The 23,479-nt window shown below is 37.2% G+C and overlaps 1 protein-coding gene across 7 annotated transcripts in view; it reads right to left on the bottom strand.

Moving 5' to 3' along the window:
- The window catches only part of TPP2 (tripeptidyl peptidase 2), a 75,770-nt gene that overhangs the window by 41,003 nt on the left and 11,288 nt on the right, over positions 1-23,479 (bottom strand). For all 7 annotated transcript variants that reach the window (XR_011528244.1, XR_011528243.1, XR_011528240.1 and 4 more), the window contains exons 3-9: positions 19,295-19,390; positions 17,449-17,553; positions 15,118-15,242; positions 7,364-7,527; positions 3,729-3,883; positions 2,993-3,069; positions 767-894 (exon numbers count right to left, since the gene is read on the bottom strand). Coding sequence is in view for 2 of the 7 variants with exons in the window: in XM_070579240.1 (XP_070435341.1) it covers positions 767-894; positions 2,993-3,069; positions 3,729-3,883; positions 7,364-7,527; positions 15,118-15,242; positions 17,449-17,553; positions 19,295-19,390 (850 nt within the window). In the remaining 5 variants the exon portion in view is untranslated. The remainder of the gene's footprint in view (positions 1-766; positions 895-2,992; positions 3,070-3,728; positions 3,884-7,363; positions 7,528-15,117; positions 15,243-17,448; positions 17,554-19,294; positions 19,391-23,479) is intronic.

Raw genomic sequence — 23,479 nt, 5'->3', positions numbered from 1 at the left:
ATCTTAATAAACAAAATAAATAAACTACATTAAGCATCATTTACTATATACTTGTTCTCTCAATTCATCCTCCTCATTCATGCCTCATATTAAAAAAACGGTATGGGTTTTATGGGCTTTTTTGCACAAGCTGGCAGCTACATACTATAATTAAGCTAATTTTATTATTTTCATCCTACGACTGCATCTAATTTTGATTTCCCATAATTCTTATTGATTGCATCATAGCCTAAAGAACAAATAGTATAAGAAAAGCCACATTCACGGAACAAATGTGTTTTAACTGCTTTCTCATCACGAAGAAGGGATCTTCCGCTACACCTGAGTCTTTCTGCAGGTCCCAAGGGAAGTTAAAGGTGGAAACCCACTATAAATAGTCTATGCTATAAATAGAGAGTGAGGCAAGCCTCCTTATTTATGCTGTTCAGTCAGTCTGGAAAGCCTTTCCCTTGCTCATTTCTACCTACTGAAATCCTCATCTCACACTCCTTCCAGAAAGCCTTCTTTAAACTCTCAAATCAGAAGTAACTGCGCTTTTGTAATCCCACAGCACTGCGGCTGTACTTTCATTAAACCACTGACTCCCACCTACTTTAAACTAGAGTAAACTCTACATTAGCTGGTCTCTACTAGATTTCGGTTTCCTGAGGGTATACTTAAGGGTTCACGGTACCTTGCATATAGCAGATACAATTAACACTGGATTAACTGAGTTTTTCTGTTTGCTTGTTTTAAACAAGTCTACTTCTAAAACAGGAAAACTAACCTATTACACTTGACGTAGTTCCACCTGGACAACCGACTGTAGACAGGCATGGACCGTTATTTCCGGCACTTGAAACATAAATTATATTGTGCTTCCACACTGCTTCACTAATTACTTCACAAATTCTCCTGAAAGAGATCAAATTCCTTTGAACATATAAAATTGTCCTACTTTTCAAGAAATATATTATCATAACTGTGAAAATATTTTCAAATATGGCTTATATAAAAAACTAAACTAAAACATGGGTTCCAAGGAGTAGAACTAAAAACAGTGGCTATAAATAAGGAGGAGTGCATCAGAATCACGCAGAAAACATTCTCAAACTAAAACGTTTAGCTTCCATACCCAAAGTATCTACACCACCAAAGTATTGTCCAAATGTATGGTTAAGTAAATTTCAGCACATCCACCATTGGCAGAACATGGAACGTACAGCCACTCCAAGTGATACGCCCTAGTGCGGATGTACTGTAGGGAAGGAGTTATGAGGTGAGATTAAACGCGGGGCAAATGCTGGATACAAAATTGAATATATGTAGGAAAATAAACTACAAAAGGACTGAAAGAAAATACTGAAATACTGGCAGTCATTGGGGGATGAGGCAATAGGTGGCAAAGTAACGTATTCAGAAAAGACTCCTCAGGGGATTCCTATATCTATTTCTGATTAGTGGCAAAGGTGAAGGAGAAATAAGGCAACAGGGAGAACTCAAGATTTAAAATCTATGAAATCTGGCTTGAGAGCAAGCAAGAAAAATGTACTGGTATTAACTGAAGGAGATGAAGTTAGACCATGAAGAAGAAAATGGAATCAATATAAAAAACATATAGGGCAAAGGACACTCCAAAGTTGTAAGTGTGAAGGAAAGAATATTAGGGAAAGATGACTTTAAAAGGATGAATGTCAGAGAAGGAGAGAAAGAAATAACACTTAGGTAAGTAAGATACTGAAGCAAGAGAACAAAGGGCAAGATCATGTTCACGAATGAAATGACTGAGGATGACAGGCTGCTTGTTACAAGAGTGGGAAGGGCACGTGTCACAAGAAACCTAGAACCAGTTACCTGAGAAAATTAAGTTACTGAGAACAGCGAACCACATGGCCTGGCTTGGTAAAATTTGCATTTTGACAGGATTTTATTAAAGAGTGTCAGAAACTGGATGATAGGTATATATGATGGCTAGGTGGTGGGAGTGGGGACAAGATGATCAAGAAGTAAACACTCTAAATAAGGTAATTTCAAGTAGTTACCACTATGAAGAAAAAAGAGGTGAGGTAACATGAGGTCAACGCCAAGCCAGAAAGCAGGAAGACACCGACGACACTGGGAGGAGGGCTGGGCTGTGAGACACACCGGGATGAACTGAGGAGACTCAGAAACCATGAACACACACAACTAACAGTGAGTTTTGCTGGAAAAGTGTGTGAAGGCAGTGTGAAAGGAAGAGGTTTTTGGTTCATCTGTTTTAAAGCTAGCAGATTCTAGAGGATGTCTGTGTCATGATAATAATCCAGGAAAGGAGAGGGATGATGCTGGAGCAGTCTCTAAGGAGAAAAGAAATGGGAACTAGATCACAAGCACACGAGAGACTTCTGACCTGGGCACTCCTTTATCACCCAAGAAGGAAAGGTGAGACAGCGGGGTGAGAGCAGGTCACAGAAAGGGCACAGACTTCCCCTCTGAGCGCTTCTAGGATCAGTGGAAAAGAAAGGTGTGGCCATCAGCTGAGGGAAGAAACGGGGTCTCTGAAGGTCTCCGAGGGAAAAGAAGGTGTAAAATGGTCACATAGGATGAAAAGATAAATGCGGTGTGATCAAAGGCGATGCAGAGTGAACATCTGAGACCTGTGGTCATAAATTTAAGTGTGACGTCAGGGGGGTTTCCAGCAAAGAGTGGCAGATCAGGTGTGGGATCACTTAAGGGAACGACAGGGTTTCTGCAAGTCTAGAGTCCTGTCAGGTAAGTACACCTCAAAGAGTTCAGGCTGTGGGAAGAGGAATTAGAGTGACAGATAGGCTTCAGGCTACCTGGCTAGGGGAGAACAACGACATCAAAGATTTGACCGTGGGAATGTGGGCTCGAGGTCTAGGAGACACACAGTTGTCATCTAACCACTGCAAGCACTCTTTTTCAGTCGTGATATTGAATCCAGTTATAAAAAACATCTCATACTCTTCATGAGCTAGGCTTCCATGGCTAACAAGTGTCAAAGAACACTCACCCTGAATTTGGCCAGTGAGTTGCTTCTCCATAGCTATAGTTGACAAGATCACACTTATGATTTATAACTTCTATCATCTATTAAAAAGATGAACAGAGTCTAGTTTAGGCAGCAATTTATAGAAACAGATTAGCCAGTAAAATAAAGGCATGGAATCCCATAGTTTTGTAACCAACAATATTCTAATTCAAATCCAAATTTATAAGTTACTTCTAGGCATATGGTTGATAAATTCAAAAAAAGATAGGGGGAGGGAGAGTAGAGTAAATGCTCAATAACACACGAAGCTCACATTTCCAGAATGGAGTTGGGGAAGGGAGAGGAAGAGGGAATGGAATGGTCCTCACGAAATTCTAAAATTACTAAAGTAAATAAAATCTAATCCATATGCTAAAATGAAACATAGAATATTAGTTAAATTCTTAGGCTGATGGAGCAAGCTGGCTAAGAGGTCTTTTTTTAGTTTTTTTAAAGTATCTCAAAATAGCTTGCTAGGGGATTTACTAAAATGAAAAGTATAATATAAATAATATTTTCATATCAAAAAGCTTTATCCTAATAATTTTTAATAAAAATAGTTTAAAATGAATTAAGCACTTCTGCTTTTTAAAACAAAGTCCTGTACACCAAATACAGTTCAATGTATTCTTGGTAAACCAAGGGCACTTTATAAGCCTAAAAATACCCAAGATCATCAATCATTAATCTTCTGAGTCAACAGTTCACAAATACTCACAGCTCGTATAAGGCCGGTGCCTGTCTCCATTGTGCTTAGTCTCGTATCACCAATCTTGACTGAAAGAATTTGGGCACCAGGAGCTACACCATTCCGTTCAGGTTCTTCTGGAAAATGTCCAGCAGCTATACTAGCTACATGTGTTCCATGAGCCCCTAGACACAAAAAGGGGAGAAAAATATTCTCATAGACCCAAACTTTTAACCATTCAATTCAATTTGCATATTATTAATCATGATAAAGATAACTGAATAAAAATACACTCTCGAGGCTGGCCCCATGACCCAGCAGTTAAGTTCACACGTTCTGCTTTGGTGGCCCAGGATTCACTGGTTCAGATCCTGGGCACAGACCTACACACTGCTCATCAAGCCATGCTGTGGTGGCATCCCATGTAGAAGGACTAGAATGACCTACAACTAGGATATACGACTATGTGCTGGGGCTTCAGGAGGAAAAAAAAAAAGAAAGAAAGAAAAAAAGAGGAAGATTGGCAACAGATGTTAGCTTAGGGCTAATCTTCCTCACCAAAAAAAAGTATATATATATAAAATATATATATTTATATAAAAAACACAAATATATTTTTCTGATCTTAATATCTAATGGTATATTATCTTAAGTCTTTTATCAATAATTCACAAAAAATGAAACTCTTTGAATTACATACACTATTCTGCTACTCTGGATTCTATCCTCTTCATTCAGAGAGAAAATGCAAGTCAAAAAGTGAGAGGGGCTGGCCCTGTGGCCGAGTACTTGAGTTCTCGCACTCTGCTGCAGGCGGCCCAGTGTTTCGTTGGATCAGGTCCTGGGCGCGGACATGGTACTGCTCGTCGAGCCACGCTTAGGCAGCGTCCCACATGCCACAACTAGAAGGACCCACAACGAAGAATATACAACTATGTACTGCGGGGCTTTGGGGAGAAAAAGGGAAAAAAAATAAAATCTTTAAAAAAAAAAAAAGTGAGAAAGTGATTGCAATATATATATAAATGACAAAGAGCTTATACCCAGAACGTAATCTTTCAAATCCAAAAGAAAAGAGAGAATCCAAAAGGAAAATGGGGCAAAACACTTGAAAAAGAATTTCACAAAAGAGGATAATAAGGAAATGGCAAATAAATATACGAAAAGATGTTCAACTTCATCAGTCATCTGGGAAATGCAAACTGAAGCCATGAGATACCTCTTGCTAAAATTTTGAGGCTGACAACAGCAACTGTGGATAGGGATGTGCACTTACACTGCTGGTGGGGCTGCAGACCTGCATTTTGGAAAGCCGAGCACAAACATATCCTATGATCCAACAATTGCACTTGTAGCTATACACTCAACAGAAATGCAAGCACATGTACACTAAAAGACGTGCAAAAATGATTGTGGCAGCATTGTTTGTAAAATTCAAAAACTAGAAACAACCGCAAGATCCATCAATAGTAAATGGATACATAGCATATTCATAGAATTCATTATTATATAGCAATAAATATGCACTATTTCCACATACTATGTAATGAACACACAAAAATAAGGTTGATCTAAAGAAGTCACACACAAAAGGATATATACTTAATAATTCTATCTATATAACCGGGAAAACACTATATTAGGTTGAACTATGTGAAATTACCACTATTCAATCATCTTTGCCCTACAAAAACAGCAATATCGGATGGTTCACACTAATGTGGTGATAGAAATCAGGATAGCAGTTAGCTCTGGGAGGAGTGGGGGGTAGGTTAAGTGGTTAGAAAGAGGCATGATGGCAGCAGCTCAGATAGCATTTTATTTCTTGACCTGGGTGTGGTTACACAGAAGTGTCCACTTTGTGATAAGTGTCCACTTTGTGATAATTCAATGTGTGTACAATTTGTGATTTGTATATTTTTCTGTACATATGTTATATATCCATAAAGTAAAACAAAAACACTAGACTCTTTTTAAGTGAAAAAACTTCTTAAAAGACATGGCTACAGAGAAATGTCCCACCACTGTCAGATAAACAATAACACAAGTACAATGATAAATGACAACCGACACTGGGCTTTCATGTCTGGGTGACATCAGAGTAGCTGGAACTCCAGAAGCGAGAGCACATGACTCTTCCAGCTGGGTCTGCTGCAAGGCTGACTCCTGTGCTCTAGACAACTGCTGTCGTGCAAGAACATGGGTCCACTGTTACCACTTCTTCCATTTTTATTTTTCCCAATAAAAACAGGAAATGGATTTTAATGTAATCTTCTCCCCCAAAAAATACCTTGTTACCATTACCTACCAGTTACAGGGGCTAGAGTTTAGCAGACTGACCACCCCACGTATTGGTGAGGATATGGAGCTCCTGGAGGCTGATGCTGACGGCAGGAGGGTAAAAGGGTGCAGCCACTTTTTAGAAGCCCAAGAAGAACGGCTTGGGAGTTTCTTAAAAAGTTAAACATATATCCATCATACCCAACCAGTTCTCCTCGATATCAGTCTAAATTAAATAAAAACGTATTTCCACACAGAGACTTGCACACAAATGTTGGAACAATCCAAATGCCCATCAGTAGGTGAATGGATCACTACACCTCAGTGCACCCACATGATGAAAGATGCCCCAGCAACAGGGAACTAGCTTATTATAATAATAATATTGACAAATTTCAAACCATTTTGCTGAAATAAAGCAGGGGGAAAATATTTTTTTATTCTACTTACATAAAATTCTAGAAAATTCAAAGCAATCTAGAGTGACAGAAAGCAGTTCAGTGGCTTCCCGGGGATGCAGATGGAGAAGGGCTGGATTATAAAAGACAAGCAAACTTTTGGGGGTGATGGTTATGTTCATTATCTTGACTGTGGTGATGGTTTCCTAGGTATAGACATGTATCAAACCTTACCAAATTTTGTGCGTGTGTATGTGCGGTTTATTGTACTTCAGCTACACGTTAATAAAGTTGGGGAAGGGGTGGTGGAGTTAGCTGCCCTACCTCATTCTCCTTGTTCCTTCCCCTGAAGTAGCCACCACCCTGAGGCTGGTGTGCACTTTCTTTCCATCTCTTTACCAAATATACACACATATCCATAAACATTATACAGTATTAATTGGAATGTTTAAGAATTTTACACAAATGTTTTACTGATGTATTTTTTCATTAAAATTTATGTATTTGAGATTTATGCATACAGGCATATGTAGATTTATTCATTTTGATTGCTATATAATATATTCCACAGGATGAGTAATGTGATTTTTTCAGAAACTTGTCCTTTTGTTGATGGGTATTTAGATAGTTTCCAACTTTTTTGAAATTACACAGAATGGTGTGGTAAGGACCCTTTTACCTGACTCTCTGCATTCATAGGTGAATTTCTCAAGGGTTAATATCTGGAGGTGAAATTACTGTGCATAAGATGAATTATGTTGATGGATTTTCTGAGGGTGGACCATGTTTCTACTCTTGGAATGGATCCTACATGGCTATGACTTTAAAACAACATCGTGCCAGGCAATCAAATCACATCTATTATTCCAGACCTAGTTCTTCAGTTGGGATTTCTAAATTCTCTATAAGGCTGCTGTTGGCTGTAGGAATTTATCATCTTACCACTTCATAAATTTATCTCTAGTAGGCAAATCTGAAACACAATACCTCCGCTGGTCACAATGGAGAGCAGGTTTCCATCATCATATATATTAACAGAGTAATTCAACATCTCAGCTGTGCCAAAAGAGCCATATTCCTGGGCCTCTTTGTAGTTTCTCAAAACAGTAGATTTACTCAAGTCCCCGTCTTCATTCGAATCAATGCAGGCTCTATAAATTGACAATAAAAAGTAGATAATGAAATTTATCTATTTTCTTATCTTTCTAAAAATCATGTAATATTGTTTCTCAGCTATCTTCTTACTACCCTTTCCATTTCTATCACAGCAGACACAGTAATTGCTTGGTTTAGATTCCTGTTTCATAGAGTCAGCAGTAAAGATTAGCTAAGACAGCTTACAGGACCCAGCCCTTAAATAAAGCCATATACAAAGGGCTTTATAAACTGTCCATCACAAAACTCCAAGCAGAAAATCTTCTACCACTTAAGAAAGCTTAGCTGAGAGCCTTAGAATAGCTTAGGATGATTCTGACACACAGCCTAGGCCTTACTTTCTGCTGCTGCTTCTAGAATTGCCTTCATGAATCTAACAGCTTATGTAAGCTCCTTGATAGATGAACTATACTGAGGCTTGGTCCCATAATTAGAACAGCCGTAGGCAAACGCTTATTTTTTAGGAAAGGCATTTTCTACAGAGTTTTATGGTGGTCTTCCTGTCTGCTCTTTTCCCATTTTACTAACTCTTCAATTTTTTTTATTAAGATTATGATAGTTAACAACCTTGTGAAATTACAGTTGTACATTATTATTAGTCATGTTGTAGGTACACCACTTCACCCTTAGTGCTCCCCCCACCCTCCCCCCCTTTCCTCTGGTAACCACCAATCAGTTCTCTTTGTCTATATGTTAACTACCACCTATGCATGGAGTCATACAGAGTTCGTCTTTCTCTGTCTGGCTTATTTCACTCAACATAATACCCTCAAGGTCAATCCATGTTGTTGTGAATGGGATGACTTTATCCTTTTTTATGCCTGAGTAGTATTCCATTGTGTGTGTGTGTGTGTGTGTGTGTGTGTACACACACCATATCTTCTTTATCCGATCATCAGTTGCTGGACACTTAGGTTGGTTCCATGACTTGGCTATTGTGAATAATGCTGCGATGAACATAGGGGTGCATGGGACTTTGGGAATTGCTGATTTCAGGTTCTTAGGATAGATACCCAGTAGTGGGATGGCTGGGTCATAGGTATTTCTATTTTTAACTTTTTGAGAAATCTCCATACTGTTTTCTATAATGGCTGTACCAGTTTGCATTCTCACCAACAGTGTATGAGGGTTCCTTTTTCTCCACAGCCTCTCCAACATTTGTCACTCTTGGTTTTGGATATTTTTGCCATTCTAACAGGTGTAAGGTGATATCTTAGTGTAGTTTTGATTTGCATTTCCCTGATGACTAGTGATGATGAGCATCTTTTCATGTGTCTATTGGCCATCCGTATATCTTCTTTGGAGAAATGTCTGTTCATGTCCCCTGCCCATTTTTTGACTGGGTTGTTTGATTTTTTGTTGTTGAGCTGTGTGAGTTCTTTATATACTATGGAGATTAACCCTTTGTCGGATAAATAACTTGTAAATATTTTTTCCCAATTAGTGGGCTGTTTTTTTGTTTCAGTCCTGTTTGCTCTTGCCTTGAAGAAGTTCTTTAGTCTGATGAAGTCCCATTTGTTTATTCTTTCTATTGTTTCCCTCGTCTGAGGGGTTATGGTGTCCGAAATGATTCTTTTGAAACTCATGTCAAAGAGTGTACTGCCTATATTCTCTTCTAGAAGACTTATTGTTTCAGGCCTAATCTTTAGGTCTTTGATCCATTTTGAGTTTATTTTAGTGAATGGTGAAAAAGAATAGTCAATTTTCATTCTTTTACATGTGGCTGTCCAGTTTTCCCAGCACCATTTGTTGAAGAGACTTTCTTTTCTCCACTGTAGGCCCTCAGCTCCTTAGTCAAAGATTAGCTGTCCATAGATAAGTAGTTTTATTTCGGGGCTTTGAATTCTGTTCCATTGATCTGTGCACCTGTTTTTCTACCAGTACCATGCTGTTTTGATTACCGTAGCTTTGTAGTATGCTTTGAAGTCAGGGATTGTGATGCCTCCAGCTTTGTTCTTCTTTCTCAGGATTGCTTTAGCAATTCAGGGTCTTTTGTTGCCCCATATGAATTTTAGGATTCTTTGTTCAATTTCTGTAAAGAATGTCATTGGGATTCTGATTGGGATAGCGTTGAATCTGCAGATTGCTTTAGGAAGTATGGACATTTTAACTATTTTTATTCTTCCAATCCATGTGCATGGAATGTCTTTCCATCTCTTTATGTCGTCATCGACTTCTTCCAAGAAAGTCTTGTAGTTTTCGTTGTATAGATCTTTCACTTCCTTGGTTAAATTTATCCCAAGGTATTTTACTCTTTTTGTTGCGATTGTGAATGGGATTGAGTTTTTGAGATCTTTTTCTGTTAGTTCATTGTTAGTGTAGAAATGCTACTGATTTATGTATGTTGATTTTATACGCTGCAACTTTGCTGTAGATGTTGATTGTTTCTAATAGTTTTCCTACGGATTCTTTGGGGTTTTCTATATATAAGATCATGTCATCTGCAAACAGCGAGAGTTTTACTTCTTCATTGCCTATTTGGATTCCTTTTATTTCTTTTTCCTGCCGAATTTCTCTGGCCAACACCTCCAGTACTATGTGGAATAAGAGTGGTGAAAGTGGGCACCCTTGTCTTGTTACTGTTCTGAGAGGGATGGGTTTCAGTTTTTATCTGTTGACTATGATGTTGGCTGTGTGTATGTCATATTTGGCGTTTATTATGTTGAGGAATTTTCCTTCTATACCTATTTTATTGAGGGTTTCTATCATAAATGGATGTTGGATCTTGTCAAATGCTTTCTCTGCATCTATTGAGATGATCATGTGGTTTTTGTTTCTCAATTTGTTAATGTAGTGAATCACGCTGATTGACTTGCGCATGTTGAACCATCCCCGTGTCCCTGGTATAAATCCCACTTGATCATGGTGTATAATCTTTTTGATGTATTGCTCTATTCGGTTTGCCAGAATTTTGTTGAGGATTTTTGCATCTATGTTCATCAGTGATATTGGCCTGTAGTTTTCCTTCTTTGTGCTGTCCTTGTCAGGTGTGGGGATCAGGGTGATGCTGGCTTCATAGAATGTGTTAGGGAGTGTTCCATCTTCCTCAATTTTCTGGAATAGTTTGAGAAGGATAGGTATTAAATCTTCTTTGAATGTTTGGTAGAATTCTCCAGAGAAGCCGTCTGGTCCTGGACTCTTATTTTTGGGGAGGTTTTTGATTACTGTTTCTATTTCTTTACTTGTGATTGGTCTATTCAGATTCTCTATTTCTTCCTGATTCAGTTTGGGGAGGTTGTATGAGTCTAGGAATTTATCCATTTCTTCTAGGTTGTTCAATTTGTTGACATATAGTTTTTCATAGTATTCTCTTATGATCCTTTGTATTTCTTCAATATCTGTTGTGATTTCTCCTCTCTCATTTCTAATTTTATTTATTTGAGACTTCTCTCTTTTTTTCTTAGTGAGTCTGGCCAAGAGTTTATTGATTTTGTTAATTTTTTCGAAGAACCAACTCTTTGTTTCACTGATCCTTTCTACTGTCTTTTTTGTTTCAATATCATTTATTTCTGCTTTAATTTTTATTATTTCCCTCCTTCTACTGACTTTGGACTTAGTTTGCTCTCCTTTTTCTAATTCTGTTAGGTGTTGTTTGAGGTTGTTCATGTAAGATTTTTCTTGCTTATAGAGGTGAGCCTGTATTGCAATGAATTTCCCTCTTAGGACTGCCTTTGCTGCGTCCCAAATAAGTTGGTATGGTGTGTTTTCATTTTCATTTGTCTCCAGATAATATTTGATTTCTTCTTTAATTTCTTCAATAATCCATTGTTTGTTCAGTAGCATGTCTAAATTTTCAATTTTTAAAATACATATTCCATGGGCTGGCCCCATGGCTGAGTGGTTAAGTTCGCACGCTCTGCTTTGGTGGCCGGGGTTCGCTGGTTCGGATCCTGGGATTGGACATGGCACTGCTCGTTGGGCTACGTTGAGGTGGCGTCCCACATGCCACAACTGGAGGGACCCACAACTAAAATATACAACTATGTACTGAGGGGATTTGGGGAGAAAAAGAAGAAGAAGAAAAAAAAAAAAGAAGATTGGCAACAGCTGTTAGCTCAGGTGCCAATCTTTAAAAAAATAATAACAATAAATAAATAAAATACATATTCCAAACACTTTAGAAGACAGTCTGATTAAAAGTAAATAAATCTAAAATAAAAAAGTCACAAAAAGAATGCACATCATTTAAGGGTCAATACTGTGTGCACATTTTCTAAATAAGAACTGTGTTTTAACAAGCTCAGTCAGTCAATCATAATTGCTACAATGAATTAACGGAAGTCCACTAGTATAGTACAGATAAGATACTTACTATAAATACTAAGGCATATATTTCATTAACAAACTACGACAATTTAGAAAGAAGGATCTCTGAAATTGTTGGTTTGTTTTTATGTATACTTCAATCAACAAGTGCCTAAAATGATTTATGGCATTTCGAAGAAAGACATACAACACAGCAAGATATAGGAGACTGAACACTTAGGGGAAAAGTGAGGCAGAAAGAGAACAAGTAGCGTATGAAATGGAACCAGGACTGAGGTTACCAGGTAAAATGTACGCCATCAAATCCTCAATATTTGCCAGAGAGTAGCACTTTTGGTTCCAAAAGATAACTAACTGGCCAGCAAACACCCTGGAAATCATCTCTGAAGTCCTCCCCTTCTTTCACCCAGCCCACCAGACGCTCTAAATTCCTAACAGTTCCTCCCGCATCCTCTGGATTGGTCCCCTTTCTTCAACCCCCTTTTCCTACCCTCTCTGTTTAGCTGACTTGTGCTGATCCTTATTGAAATCTTTCTTACTGCTTCCTAGATGGTTCAGACGTTTCCAATACTTGCTTCCAGAGCCTAGGGACTGTAGAGTATGTTCCCTACAATTGGCCTGGTACAGAGAAGGTACTCAAGTATTTGCCAAATGATGAAAGAAGAAATGCATCAACATCTTTAACAACATTCTCACAGCAAATGTAGTGACACATTTCATAGATCAGTTTCTTATAACCACCATCAACACGGAGTGACTCAACAAGTCAAATGCCATATTAATAAATAAATTATTACTGACTTCACTAAATAACACCACAGAGGGCAAATGTGAATGTGGTGCAAGGTTACAACCGTCTGAAGGTTTGGTTGGCTTAGTTCAAGGAATAGTGGCTAAAACACAGAGAAAGAGAATATGGAGAAGAGGCTGACAGACAGGATCAGAGTACATGTGTATGTCGGGTTTTGAGTTATAAATTCCTGGACATTTTCATATATTTCTTTGTCCAATTTTCTATGGTTTTTTTATCCACAGCTTTCAACAGAATCTCAAAGGAAACCTGAGATAACAAGGTCAAAAACCACTGAAAAGAAACTAATTAATGGTCTTTCCTTTACGTAATCTTCTGTAAATACTATTTCTCTCAATCAGTTTTTGCTCCATATTGAGTGACACTGAGTTTGTACTATACATCCTGACAAATACTACAGTATACTTCTATGAGGTTACCTGCTAAGCACAGAGACGCGGGATCAACAATTAGTGGGACTGTGGCAGGGGGAAGACAGACTTGACACTCTTTGTAAAAACAAAAGCAAAACAAGGCACTTAAGGTCATTTTACCCGCCCTCAGAAACGGCTGGCATTTCTGAAAGAATACAGCAGATAGTGCCTAGATTCACCAGAGATAACTGAGGATCTTAAAGATTCTCCTCAAAAATTCTGGATCTAACTCTGAGATGGGGTGGGGGAATCAGAGCCGTATATGGTATACAGTATTGTGCAAAAAAAGTGAAATTACTTCTAGTAGCACCTGAAAGCATAATTCTGTCATATTTTTCATTGATTATAATAACATTTTCTAAAACGTTATTTGTGACTTCAGATTTTAGTTCATCTAACGTTTGATTAAATTTTATTTCCAACACAAAAGTTCTAAAAGATACCTTAGAATAGCTGCCCACAAACTATTACAGTATATCCCTTGCTTTGTCAACTGCTTTAAAGATCAAGGAAACCTTTTGGAAACATACACTGGCACCCTGGACATGCTGACCCCAAACTCCTTTTCCATGGGACAAAGTAATCTGCAGTAATTTCAGCATCTGTAGGAAATACTTTAATTGAAACCACCTGTTACCCCACCACCCAATCCCTGCCAGTATTTTAGAATTTCCTTAAGTCTTTGTGTAGCATATTTTCTGCAAATACTCAGTTTTTTATCTAGCATTTCTTCACATTAACTTTGCCTCCTCTCCCACACTAAAACCACCTAAGGCTTATCACTGTGAATGACTGTTTCATGTTATACCACCTGGTGGATGTACCAACATTTACTAAACCATACACCTGAACACCTTTCTAATATCACAACTACTGTGATCAAAGCTTTCTGCAAAGCTTTTGGAAAAAATGTTCACAATGTGTGCGCACCTGCATACACACACACACTCAAACAACATACCACAATCACACAAAAACTGCATTAATATTTAACATCATTTGGATTAAAATAATGTTATACGCAAATATTAACATTTTTAGTCCCAAATGAAGCAGGGATCTCTTATTCAATTGAAAATTTCATATACTCATTATCAAAGATGAGTTAGTACCCACATCCATGGGAGGAAAGCCCTCCTTGAGGAATGGTACATTGTGATACAATCAGAGAACAGAAATCAAGTCATCATGTTCTGTATTTGCCACATCTTAGGAAACAATTCTTTGTTTATGAGCAGGGACACAAACTAGGAAATGATTCTTGATTTCAAGTTTCAAGGAGCAGTCTCTCTGGTTTACTGCAGGTACCCTAAAACACACATGTGACTATCTATAGCAGAAACATATCCCTATTTCCATACACTAGCCAACCTTAAGAAACACAGTGTACGATTCACTAAGAAAAAAACTGAAAAATGTACATGATACATAGCTCAGTATAAATCACCACTTGTAGTAGCAGAAGCAGGAGTAATAACTTACATTTACTGAGTGCTTACTATGTCTAGAAACATCAAATGTAATTTTCACAAACCCTCTATATAGGTATGATTACTCTCCCAATTAATAGATGAAGAAACAGGCTTAGAGTTCTACATTCAGTGTTCAAGGTCTCTGAGCTAGGATTCCATTTCCAAGATTGAGCTCTTCCCCACCGCATCATACTGTCTGTTTTCTTCCTAGCTACCTTATCTCTATTGAGAAATCTTCATCCAGCTTTCCACCTTTGCCCTTAAAATGTTTATAGTAGATGTTGGCAACATTCTCTTGCAGTTACTTTCCAAATTGCCTAGTTTCAATTAGGAGCATTTCTACATACACAATGATCAACCTGCTAATATCTGGCTAATGATTACTATCTGGTTAACAAAATAAGCTTCTTTAAAAGAGACAGGAGTCAGGTTTAGTGTCTAAAATACTGAAGTTCAAACGGCTTGTCCAAAACTACCCAAAAGCCAATTTGGCTCTCAAATAGTTTTGCTTAGTGATATTAATATCACATGAACCAAATCTCTGGAGAGTTCTGAGGGTTTAATGTTCTTCAGAGTAGATAAAAAGATTTTTAAGTGAAGATCTATAAAATACATCGAGTTTACCTCCAGGCTTCACCATCATGCCATACCAAGCAGTCATACACAGGGCCAGGATCACTGTATTTTTTCTCAAAAGAATTTAGCAATTCCACTTGACTTTGAAGCTCCTCTTTGATTAGTTTATTTGCCTAATCAATCAGAAAATACATTAATATTAGCACATTTTGTACTCTTTAAAAGTTATATTAACATACAACCAAAGACACAGTGTGACTCAATAGTAAAGTCCTTTTACCCTGGAAAAATGTAAGAAAATTTTCTTGTTATATCTATGCAACTTGTAGTTCAATTTAACGAAGCCAATATTAATATGGTAAACATTTAAAAAATAATACTTCTTTTACTCAATCTCTCATTCAGTCACTCTCACTCCACCTGCTTTGGGAAAGATACTGTGCTACACGTTGGTGCTATCATTTGGCCAAGATATGTTGGTCACATATCTTTAATCTGTATACAGTCACGTGTTGCTTAACAAAGGGAATACGTTCTGAGAAACGCTCTGTTAGGTGATTTCATCATTGTGTGAACATCATGGAGGGTACTTACACAAACCTGGATGGCAGAGCCTGCTACACACCTAGACTGTATGGTACTAATCTTATGGGACCACTATCATATATGCAGCCCATTGTTGACCAAAAGGTCATTGTGTAGTGCATGACTAACTCATTTCCAAAAGTAGCTCTAAAATTGCCATAAAATAGGTTATCTACAGTCTTTTATATCAGGATTGTTTCCATTTCAAATCTGTTTCTTAAGAACCCGAATAAATAATAGAAACCATGAATCACCTCTTCTAGAATTTGCCACATTAAATACATACTATATTCATGACCATGTACATATAAGCTGCTACTTAACCATTTGATCTATAAACATGAGAATTTCACATTCTTCAACCTAAGTATTAGTTTAACTACATACTACATTAGATTGCTCTACATTAACCTGAATAAAAATTTAATTTTCACATGTTCCAAAAATCTTAAATTATGCTTTTTTATTTATTCAACATATTTAACATTTACTCCTCCTTAAAGAAACAATTATATCGACATGTTTGATACACAAAATAAAATAAAATGTACAATTAAATCTAGATCCCTCTTTTATAAAGTTAGCTGTATATGGGTAGCACCTGAAATCCTACATTTAAGCTGTCTAATAAGAGGCTGAAACACAAATATTGATCTCATAGACAATTATACAGCTGTTAAAAAAGGATGATGTACACAGATTAAGGAAATAAAAATTAAATACGCATATGGAGATACATATAGACCAGCAGTCCTGGGGAACTTTTAAAAATGCCTGCCTCCCTGAAAGGTTTTAATTTAATTCCTCTCTAGGGCGCAAGCACTGGCAGTTTCTAAAGCTCTTCAAGTGACTTTAATATGCAGCCAGGGATGAGAACCACTAAAACGATTCCATTTTTGATTAAGAAAAGGTAGACGCATACATAAAAGAAAAACCTAGAAAGATACACATCAAGCTGTTATCATCCTTGCGGGTGGCCTTGTGGAGCCCTTCATTTGCTACTTTATTACCCGTGCTGTCCAAAAGTTTCTGCAACTAGCACATATTTCTTTCATAATAAACCAAGGTGTAATTTTCATTTTATAAATTGATTTTAAAAAGTTTGATGGCTATTTAAGGATGTAGAACAATGGGTGCTCTCATATACTTCTTATGGAAATAGGAATTGATACTACCACTTTATGAACTACCAAGAGACACCCGCAAGAATCTTCAAAATAGCATTTCTTGTGATAGCCAAAATTGAAAAAAAAGTATCAATCTGCAGAATGGACACATCAACTGTGGTGCATCCATCACACTGCAACAAAAGTGAACAAACCACTTCAGCATCCCACACACGTACGAATCTCACAAACACAACCTGAGTGAGACCAGCCACACATGAAAGAACATACACTGCTTCCATTTTACAAAGTTCAAAACAGGCCAAATCATTCAACAGTGTTAGAAGTCAGGATGGTGGTGGCCTCTGGGCAGGAGGGAGGGAGCAAAGCTTAGGAAGAGGCGCGAGAGGGAGTCTGGGTGCTGCTTATATTGGACAGTTCACTTGGTGATAAATCATGACTACAGACTTAGAATTTATGCACTTTTACATGTGTATTGTATGTTCACTACGAAGGTTTTAAAAGTTGATACATACATATCTAAATTGATTTCAGGATAAATAATAGACGAAAAATTAGTAAAATTAAACAACTTAAAACTTGTGAAAAAACACTTGATTAATTCTCTAAGGACTCTATGGTAATAGGACTATATGGTAATGTTTAAATAAAAGCGACTAGCACCAACTTGAGAAGGGCAATTGTTGGCAACATCAAATTCTTCCTGTTTTCTACAGGCTTCTGCAAGGGCCACTCTGTGAACAGGGTCCCAGATTTTTTCCTTCCGTTCTTTCTGCAAAGAGAGAAAAATTACCTTACAATGAGGTTGACAAATACTGGGTAAACAAATATGGGTAAACCCAGACAGTCATTTATATATGGACTTAGTTCTTATCAGCTGTGATGCTCCATAATTCTTACACAAAGGTTTAAAAAAAATCGTTTATAATCAAGTTGATAAAGCAATGGAACAATTATTGATTAGGTAATTCACTGCACCTAGGTTTTAAAAGAATAAGTTTACCACAGCACATTCAAACATATTTTTATACATCATGTGCCCCAATTTAAATCCTTCTCTTCTCTAAGAATGAATAATGCCATGTCAGATAAGTGACTGAATTCCCAGTCATTAAGTAGAGGCAAGTTCTGTATTCCGCACCCTTCCAGAACTGGGCAATGCCCTCAGCCAAGTGCAAGCAGAGGACAGGAGCGAGATTGTAGCTGCATTTTGATGGACATGCAGGCTTCCTCAATTTCCTCCCTCTCTAGCTTATTTTTTTCCAGCCTCTTTGACTTGATAGGGTTCTTTGTTACTGAAATTGTTACTTACCTTCATCTCCAGCGTCTTTAACCCATAGTGCCTCCCAATGGGAGTCTGCCAGTTAAAGAAATCCTTTCTAGTAAAACAATCAACTGAGCTGAGGAGGTCTGCTTTAACCCAACCACTCTATATTTGCATTACTTTGTACCTTATCCACACAGTTGATTAAATTTAGTATAGTGCATAAAAATGCTGTCCTGTCTATGTGTATTTCAGCTTGAAATTTTAAAAATAAAATAGTATTCAATTAACGTTATGTGCATTATTATATTACTTATCCATTTGCTTTTGGGGCAGAATGACTGGAATCTGAAAAGTAAGATTACGTATGTAATATACTGAGTAACTTATGGTTCATAGAGCCCTAGAGAAGCAAATAGCAATATTACGATTAGATGGAAGGGCCCACAGGTCTGACCCATCAGGCTCATTTTCAAGGATTACACCTTGTTTTCCAGCTGAAACCCTGAATCTGTGTCAGCTACTAGTGCTCTAGCAATCTTCTCCAGCAGCCCTGTCAAACATGGTAGCCACTAGCCCATGTTGTTATTTAAACTTAAACTTTAAAATATTACATAAAATTAAGATTTCAGTAACTGAGTCATACCAACCACATTTCAAGTTCTCAATGGCTACCTGTGACTAGTGGTATAATGAATAGATACTGAACATTTTGAACATTTCCGTCATCACTGAAAAAGGTCTACTGAATACCGCTGTTTTAAAGCAGGTCCCTTAACACTCAGTGTACAATTCTTATTCTCTAATGACAGACTTGTGTTTCCTATACTTCAGCTGCTTTAGGTCTGAGTAACCCTTTCCTTAACACTAAAGATGGCTAACTGGAAGCAAGAAGGCTAGTTAAACAGTAATAAAAATGTGGCAAATTATCATAGAAACTATAGGAACAGGAATAAACAAGGCAGTACGAACTTCAAGTTAACTGTCCTTAACCTTTTGAGGTAAAGTCCTTCAAAAATCCAATGAAAGCATACCCCATCTTCCAGAAAGACATAAAAACATAAAAATTTGAATATAATTTCAGGGTTTTCACAGATTCCCTAAGCTTATGCATGTACTGAAGATTAAGAACATTCCACTGAACAGAATCTTTCTTCAAGCAGTCATCATTTGAAACCCTTAGCCCCCCAAATAATTAAGAGTTAGTGAGATTTTATATCTCACTAGATTGTACTAGACTGTACATTACCTGTAACCTTTCCTTGAGAGCCTTTGGATAGAAGTCATAGCCATTTTTTATGCCAATGTGATACCTGCCTGAGGGATTTATCCAACTCGCAGGAATCTGTAGGAAAGAAGTGAATTATTCTCTCATTAAATGCTTCCCAATTCCAATGATACACTACTAAGGAAAAAGATATCTTACTTTTATCTCAATGGCTCAACTTGGATGAGCAGGCTCACATATTAGAGCAATATTTTTAATATTCTAAGTTGCCACTTAATATTTCTCTGGCTCCTTTTTTCTCATCCATAAATAAGAGGGTTCAACTGGAATGCCTTTCATTGATACGATGCTTCATAGTTTATAAAGTGCTTTCAGCATGCGCTACCCCATTAAACCATGAAGATCTCTAGCTCCCAAGCATCAGCAACACCTCACCTACTGCTCCACCATTCTACTGCCCAGCAAGAGGGGAAACAAGTTACAGAGCCTCTCTACCCTTAAGATTTCCTGTTAGGAAAAAGAACTTCACTCTTGTCTATGACACAACAGGGATAATGCTTAGATATTAAGAAAGAGCTCTTTGAGTTCTTAAGAAAAAACTCCTATAAGATCATGTTAATTATATATAACATAGAAGTCTTTTCAACTATCGCAAAGTATTTAAAAATAATACTTAAGCTTATAATTAAGAGAATGATGTAAAGAGTACGTCCAGTTTACAAATGGAGAAAGCAAAGAAGCAAAAAGAAATTATATTGCCTGCCCAAACAACAAGAAGGTGGAAAAGAAAACTGGAATCTAGTCTATCACGGAAAGAAAAACCCAGTGTAAAGGATATGGGATTTAAAGTCAGATAAACCTGGCTGTGAATCCAAACTCTATCACTAACTAGGTAGCACCCACAGGCTTCTACTTCCTGACGTGCAAGAGGAAGAAAATAATCCCTACCTTATGATTCTCATGAATAATAAAATGTACTGAACATCAACCAACTTGAAATGTCAATCAAGAAAATGTGGAGTATTCATATTCTTTGTAAGCACAGGACCCACGATCATTAAAAACAGCTTTTAAATGTGCATGAGTTATGACGTTGAACTATCAACCACTCAGAGCTGGTTGACTCATCACTTCTCACACATGCAATATCTTTAACTGACTCATCCCCACATCCCTCATCAACTTACTCCCCAGGCAGGAAACCTCTGGATGAAATTTTCTCACAACTGAATAGAGGAAAACAATCATTCACAGGACTTCAAAGATCTACTCACTTTTTAAAAGCCTGCATATCAGTAATCATTTCTGAATCAATTAGATTTATGGAGTATATGAAATTTCAAATATGTTGGCATACAAATCAGTGCTTTTCATTCAAAACTTATCAACCTTCTTTAGAGAACAGGGATTCGTAACTGTAATATTCTTGCAACAGCCTGTGACATAACAACAATAATGAAGTGTTGCAACAACAAAAAGGTAGGTAGTCACCAACTGACAAATTCAAACAATATTTAATCAGGTGTCCCACTACACAGGTGGCTTTGTAACCCTAGGCTAGTGGTAATTTCTTTGTACAAAGAGATTATAAAAAGCTACGAAATGCCAAAGGATTAAATGGAATAACTAATTAAAATAACTGCAAAATAAACAACTGTTAACACATATTTAATCACAATTACTTAAGATATATGTAACATAATAGAAACAATCCAATAGACATAATTTATATTTAATTATAAATGAAACCAAAATCTGAAGGGTTTATCTCAAATCACTACAATGTAATTTCTCACAATAAAAGCAGACTAGTTATTTACAAAACTTAAACTAAAAAAATCAGAAAATAAAAGTTATTTATAATTATGGTTCTGCTCTCCAAACTTAACCAAATTAAAGTAAAGCTAACTTTACTCTACGAGGCAATTAGGGAATATGTCATTTTACATACTTGAATATTCTATACAAATGAAGTTATTTTTAGTCTCTTTAAGAATCAAAGCTTTATATTTAGACCATTTTAAGTTGATCCCTTTAAAATAGTTTTAATTACATGGAACTACAATATAATAAGACTGATTTTCATACGAGAAACAGAATCTCTTTAATTACTAATTACACCTCATTTCCTTGACTCTATCAAAGAAAAGATGGCTAACAAATTAAAGATTTTCTTAATGAGTCAAGTGTCATCAAAAGTGTTAATGTTTCATGAGGTAAAATCCTGTCCAGAGTTTTTCTGCCTGAAAATTCTATTTCCAATTTGTCAGGTTCCTGCACTGCCAGTTCACATGTACACTTTCCTTTAGCTGTCACTGCATCTATCTAGGGTGCTAAATCTGTCCAAGTCATTCATTGTGGCTAGACTTAACCATTTTTTAATATGCAAAGCTAAATATTGATGATTTAAAAAAATGACTTCAAGTTGAAAGTGGTAAAATTTAAGAAGCACTGTGCACCCTTCCAAAATGCTGCTAAAATCAGAATAAGGAAATCAGAATAAGGAAAAAGAAAAAAACCACATTGTGAAGGTTGCAAAGTAAAAGACACTAAAAATTAGTGGGGAAATTACAGAATTTTAATACATGGTGTTGAGACAACTGGATCTTCAGATGGGAAAAACAGATATAGGACACTTGTTTTGAACTAAGCATAAAATCAATTCCAGGTGAATTATAGAAAAATGAAAAGAAAAATGGTGAAAGTTTTCAGAAAATAATATAGGCAAATATCTTCATAATCTTGGGGTTAGAAAATATTTCTTAAGACATGAAAAGCCCTAATCAAAGAAACAAAGATTGATACTACACTACATCAAACTTAAGAACTTCTATTCATCAAATGACATTGTTTGGAAAGTGAAAATATAAGTGCAGAATGGGAGAAGACACCACATGCACTCAAAGGACAGGCATAGAGAGCCTATAACAAATTCTGTGGATCAGTAAGAAAACAACAGACAACTCAGCGTAAAAAAAAAAAAGGGCAAATAACTTGAACAGGCACTTCACAAAGAGGAAATGCAAATGTCTAAACAACACATGAAAAGGTGCTCAATCTGATCAGTAATTAGAGAAATGCAAACTAAAACCATAATGTGATACACTTAGATTCCTAGCATATTTGCAAAAATTAAAAAGCCTAAAAACACCAAGTACTAGTGCAACTGCTAAAGCACTTACACACTGCTAGTGGAAATGCATTTTAGTACAAACATCTGGACAAACTGTTTGGCGTCACTTAGTAAAGGAGCATCTCCACGACGCAGCAATTCCACCCCTAGGTACACATCCTGGGGCTATCTAGACACATGTGCACAGGATATGGGCACAAGCACGCTCTCTAAAGGATTGTTAGTGACAGTCCCAAACTGGAAACAACTCAACTGTTGATGAGCAGAATGGAGAGAATGTGGTATATACACACCATGGCTACTGCACAGCTACGAGACTGAGCAAACCATCACCATATGCAGCATCACGGCTGAATCCCACGAATCGCACAAACCCCCAGGAAGAGAAGACGTAAAATGACACATAAGTAACTGACCACCAGTTTCTCAAGAAGGCCTAGGACCAGCATCCTTAGAGAATGAGATTTCTGGAATGTTCAAAGCACTTAACTAGAACTAGATCTTAAACAGGGAGAAGAATTAGACATTAACCATCAGCAGTTTATGGGCTATTTGGAAGCAGGAGAAACAGAATATAGATATTTAATTCATTTTTAAAGCATGGTTAAGTCAAAGAAACTTGAAGACTTTACTGTGTTGCCTTCTGAAAACTGAAGAACTCTGAGAGATTCAACTAGCCAGGATCCCAGTGCCTAATAACATTATTCTGTTTAATAACTCCTGTAGAATCCTGAACACCTGCACATACTTGAACATGTGCATAGGTATGTTCTGTATGGATGGAGAAGGGAGCTAGAACCAAGAAGACTGGTGGAAAGTTTGTATGAGGAACAATTAGACTCCTGCTGCCCATCCCACATCCTGCACAAAGCTGACCAACCAGGCAACTTCCCCAACTTGAACCCAAGAGAAGGTGGGATGTCAACTTTCTGGAGAGGTTTACACAGCAGAGGGGAGAGAGGAGACGTAGTGGAGAGTCCTTAAGAAAGCTCCCCAGGCACCTTTCAAGGAGTGAGTCCCTGAATGCTGGTAGCCAGGCTTATCTCTCACTCTTCCCCACAAACCCCAGGCCA

Source organism: Equus przewalskii, chromosome 16 (assembly GCF_037783145.1).
Source record: "Equus przewalskii isolate Varuska chromosome 16, EquPr2, whole genome shotgun sequence".
Classification (NCBI taxonomy): domain Eukaryota; kingdom Metazoa; phylum Chordata; class Mammalia; order Perissodactyla; family Equidae; genus Equus; species Equus przewalskii.
The sequence above is the reverse complement of the archived record's forward strand: the minus strand, read 5'-3'. Positions and strand labels throughout refer to the sequence as shown.